At 38.6% G+C, this 5,330-nt stretch overlaps 1 protein-coding gene across 1 annotated transcript; it reads right to left on the bottom strand.

Annotated features, from left to right (window-relative positions):
* Positions 1-335: 335 nt before the first annotated feature.
* On the bottom strand, positions 336-1,754 carry LOC134372614 (centrosomal protein CEP57L1-like). The gene has a single exon (XM_063090058.1). The coding sequence runs from the start codon at positions 1,752-1,754 to the stop codon at positions 336-338; it is 1,419 nt and encodes a 472-aa protein (XP_062946128.1).
* Between the last annotated feature and the right edge of the window lie 3,576 nt (positions 1,755-5,330).

Genomic DNA, 5,330 nt, shown 5'->3' with positions numbered 1-5,330 from the left:
TAAAAGCAAAATGTGCACTTACTCGAGGTTTTTTTTTTTTTTTTTTTTTTTGTCTTTTTGTGACCGGCCACACCGCGCTCAGGCAGTGAGCGCACTGGCCATCCTTATATAGGATCTGAACCCGCGGCGGGAGCACTGCTGCGCTCCCAGTGCTGCACTCTCTTGAGTGCGCCACGGGGTCGGCCCCTTAGTTGAGTTTTTAATTGAAATAAATGCAAAGCACAAAAGGCAACACTGAATTCTATATTTTTTTTTAATAGAGAAATACCATCATTAAAATAGTCAGTCATAAAATTATATTACAGATTATGGCCAGAGAAGCATACTACAGCAATTCAGTACATTCTGTTAATGCCATTAGGCATTAATTTATGAACTTGTATTGGATGAAAGTCACTGTTTTTCTGAAGAGGGTTAGTTTCATTCAAACATTTTCTGGGGCTATTTTTTATGTTCTTTGATCCTTTAGGGTTGCTCTCTTCTTGCTGAATACCTGAAGCTTCACTCATCTTTGAGTTTTGAATTTTTTGCTGCAGTTTATGGACACTGACTTGATGCTTCTTCAGTTTGGAAATTTGTTCTCCTTTAATTTCCATTTTCTTGACTAAACTCTCTAGTTCACATTCTATGTCATCGTAGACTGCATGGCTTTCGATTTCCTTCATTTGTTTCAGTAGTTCTTGATGCTCTACACTCATTTGGTCCAGCTCATCTTGCATTGCCATCCGAAGTTCAGACAAATTGTCACAAATGGAAATGGACACTTTTGAGTCAGGAGGTACAGCTTTAAACTGGGAAGTTGTCCCAGGAGGCTTATAGAGACATCTAGGCTCAGTCAGTTCAGGCTTCTGAAGAATATGTGAGCCACGATGTTGTGTCATCTGCACAAGGCTTTGCCTACTTGCATTCCCAGAACAGCCTGCACTGGCAAACTTTTCAGCAACAAAAGGCAGGGCTCCAAACTTTGGATAAATTTGCTGAGGTGGTCCTCTATTTAAGCATTTAGTTTTCTTTGAAGATTTCTTCTTTTCTTTGGAGTGTTTTGGATTTGAAACTGAAGACATTAAAATTTTACTTATTTCAAGTCCAGTATGAAGCTCAGAAGCTTTACTTTGAAATAGTTTATGCTGATATTCTTCTTCCTTAGGTTTTTCCTCTAAATGTTTAATCTTGTTCTCAGCAGTTTTCTGAGTTGTTGTCCGTCTCAAACACTCTTTTTCTAAGACATCAAGCTTTTCAAGTTTTTCATGAAGCTTCATGTGATCTTGTCCTTTTTCCCTTTGAAGTTGGGCCTGTTGTTCTAGGATCATATTCTTTTCTTGCTCTGCATTGAGAACCATTCTCTTTGGACATTCTAGTTGCTTCTCTAGAAGAGCACAATGAGACGGGGCTGAGCTTAAGTGTATACTTATATCTTTTTTCTGTTTTATCAGTTCCTCATGGGCCAGATTTCTCTCATTTGTTTCAATCTCCAAGGCCTTTTTATACTGTGCTGCTTCTTTGAAAAGAATGTTCAGGTTATCTTCAGCTCGTGTTCTCTCTAGCTCTAAATGATGACTCTTTGCCTGAAGAGGTTTTAAGGCGAAAATAAGAGCTTGGCTATTTGGGTTATGAAGCATTTTAGGAGAGGTAACTTCTGAGTTCAGAGGGTGGCAATTCTGAGATGATTCCTGTTGGGTGAATGATGGAACCAACACTCTTTCTGGAGGTTTAAGATAACTTCCTACTATACTATGCATTAATTCAGAATCCATTATTTGGTTGAAGGGAGAAAGAATGTGGGGGTGGTCATCCTAATTCATCTCTGACCTAGTCCCATGGGCTCATAAGTGGTTCTTAAGTATTTTTCTTTTGGTGACTTTCCTGTCATATATGTCAATCAACAGGCATTCAGGAAGATATTCACCAGATTCTATTCCCATTCAATTTGTCAAGCTGACACTCTCAGTCCGACAGGGAGCTTTTCTAACTAGCATCTGAGTTCAGATCATTCAAAATTTTCTCTGTGGCATGGGACACATGAAGCCATTTGTGTCCTGATGCAAACCCCACCCCCCCCCTTAAAAAAAAAAAGGTTTGGGTTCTGAAGCAGAAAAGAGGTGAATGTCCTGTTATTAATCTATTAAATTTCTCTATTCCTTTTCATTGTCTTTAGTATGCTGAGAAACACAATACACTACACATCCCATTCATGGCTTCATCTGTGTGGAAGCCCAGAAAAACTAGAAAGCGACCCTTAGATCACAACACTGGTTTTCCAGCTCTGCAAAGTTTCTTTTTCTCTCACTGGTATGTCCTAGGATAACATCCACTAATACAGCCAAGAGGCAGAAGGGTGGAGAGTTAACATAAAGCAAACTTTTAGTCATGTTGGTAAAGTAGCCATGGGAACTTTGGAGGAAGCAGCAGGAACTAAAGTTAAAAACATTTCTCCAGGGCTGCTCAGCCTGCACTTTTATTTTTATTTTTTAATTGCTTTCAAAATTCTACTATTCCTTCAAGGCTCAGTTCTAAAGGAATCTTTTCTTCACATTTGCAAAGTTAGCATTACTTACAAGTGTATTTATCTACTGTATTTACTTTCCCAGCTAAAATGGCCAACTTGTATTAAGGACTATATATAAAAGTGAACAATAACATGTACAAACCATGCGCTGTAACTCATTTATACATTTAAATTTACATCACACTTTTACCTAATAGTGAGTGACCCTAAAGGCCTGAGTCGTAAGTTGGAAAATGCTGAGGCAGGAACTGGAACAGCTCATGCTGTGAGGCTGATGTGCAGCAGCAAGCCCTTCAGCCAGCTGGGAAACCTTGTTGTGCCTCAGTGGGACTTGGCTGTCCTCTGTGCATTAGCTCTTCCTCAGAAATTCTGCTCAAGCAAAAACAAAAAAAACAAACAAAAAAACAAAACACTTTAATGCTTTGTGAAAAATATCACCCCAAATGAAGCCAACTGCTTGTGTTGGTGAAGAAAAGGATATGTCACAAGTGGTTATAAAACCAGAGCTATATTAGGTTAAGATCAGCAAAACATGGCATTTGTCCCACCACCCTTTTCTCTCAATCCCATGACAGATATTGCAAATTGGTCATTCATTCTTGCCTCCTAAGCTCAGCCCCTGCCTCACAGATCTTTTAAGCCTGACTTTCTAGGCAGTCCCCACCAATACATCAGGGTGGGCACTAAAAACGTACCTGTTCGCCATCCTTGCCTTAGTTCAAAGTAGTTTCTCTCAAACCATCTTTTATCCTTTTTTGCATGATCCAGCTCAAATTTTCTGGCCTTTTTGTGTTCTTTCCTTAGTTTTTGGTAGCTATGTTTTGATAGCTAACACTTCTTGATTTATGTTGTTTATAAAACACTACAGCAACTACTACTATAGCTTAGTTACTGAATTCTGATAGTTGGCACATACACATTCCTCTGAGTAAGTGACCATTTGTGATTGGGTATTTAATGAATTCTGATCCGTTGGATTTTCTTATGGTCCAAGCCAGTTTTGTTCACTGAGGTGTAGCCTTGAATAACCACTCTTGCAGTAGAGTCATGTTGCATGTGTTTCGTATTATACAAAAGAATTTTTGTTCTGTAAATATCTGAGAGTCTTCAGTTCAGTTCTATAAGTGCAATGCATGAAAACATATTTCCTTTTAAATGTAGCTACAAATATATGCTAATTGATGTTGTATAGTTTGTGTGCATTACACTTAAATAAATGAACTGGGATTCTGTTCACATTATTACGATTTAGTCTGAGGCTTGTCGTTTATCAAGATTCTTGCAACTGTTCAGGTGGCTCACAAAACAGACCTTGGGAGAGAGATCAAGTGTCTGCTTTGAGTCCAGCTGGCCTCCTCAGGAGGACCTGTAACGATGGGTTCCAGGTACCAGTACATTACGATAAGTGCAGTAAAGACAATTGTAGAAAACCAGAGGGCACAACCAATGGATACATGCAAATTAAATATAATCAAACAAATTTATTTTGTGCACAAATATTGGATACAGACATGCAGTATACACACCCAATAAATAAGGCAGGATTTAAAGTATGGAAATCAATTTTTGTGTAAGAGGTATATAATCAGCCCAGTTACTTTCTACTCTTATACAATCCTATATTAAAAAAATGAACACCAGCATCACGTCTCCAGTATAGATTAGTTCCTCAATATTTTAATAGGGGTACAAAGCAAGAGGGACACTTGTTTTCCTCTCTTGGCTCTATTTTTGAAAACAATACTGATTATGCTTAATAACCACATAGGGAGATGTGAACAAGCTAATCAATGACCACTTTAGTACTGAGGAACATGTCAGAGAATATATGGAGGCGCCTCTATCTCCCTTTTTCTCTGTGACCTCCTTGCTCTCTCTCCTCCTGTTTCTCTCCATTTTCTGCCTTTTTGCCATTTTTTCCCTCACAGACACTTTCACTAGCCCCACCCTCATTCACACGTATAGAATTTTTCCGTCTAATTGGCCACAATATAGACATGAAGTATATTATTACTATTTGTACTTTATAAAGTGAATAAAGCCTTGTGTTTCCTGCTTTAAAAAAGGATTGTTGCCCCTGTGAGGCCCTGGGGAGACATCTACTCACCTTATAGTATTTGTGACTCTGGACAAGGTCAAAGAAAGTGATGGTTCTTAGTTGAATTCGACAGTCTGTATTTAATTTATCCCAAACGGTTTCTAGCTAGTATTCTGGCCAGAGCATATGGTAGATCTGCACTCTGTGGCACAAGAAAAGTGATCATAAAATTTCAAGAAGGCCTGGCTGGTTAGCTCAGTTGGTTAGAGCATGGTGTTATAATACCAAGGTCAAGGGTTCATATCCCAGTTCTAGCCAGTTGGGAAAAAAAAAAAAAAATTCAAGTAGTGCTTTGGTTAGCTCTACAATGGCTCATCAAGTAAGACACAAAACTGCAGTGAATCAGTTATCTCAGCAGTGGTTAAGGATATGCTATGCCTAGGACTCTCATGACTGAGTCTGTATGCAAATGCAACTACTTAAAGTCGGGAGGCTAAATGGTCATTTCACTGAAGCATTAGGAGTTAAAGGCTTATCTGTCATCCTTAAACTACGCTTCTGAGGAGTAAATAATATGCCATGGATTTGTTTATGTATTGAGGGATAAGCCAAAGTCTCCAGACAAAACTCTTATAAATGGCAAAACTCCACTATGTGCGTCTTGGGTACTATACTAGTTCTTTAACAAATGACATAAAATATGGAAATCTTTGATCTCTTTCAGCACATTTGAATAGCCACTCTGTGCTGGGCATTATTGACTGAAGTGAAACAAAATGATTCTTT

Source organism: Cynocephalus volans, chromosome 3 (assembly GCF_027409185.1).
Source record: "Cynocephalus volans isolate mCynVol1 chromosome 3, mCynVol1.pri, whole genome shotgun sequence".
Taxonomy (NCBI): domain Eukaryota; kingdom Metazoa; phylum Chordata; class Mammalia; order Dermoptera; family Cynocephalidae; genus Cynocephalus; species Cynocephalus volans.
The sequence above is the reverse complement of the archived record's forward strand: the minus strand, read 5'-3'. Positions and strand labels throughout refer to the sequence as shown.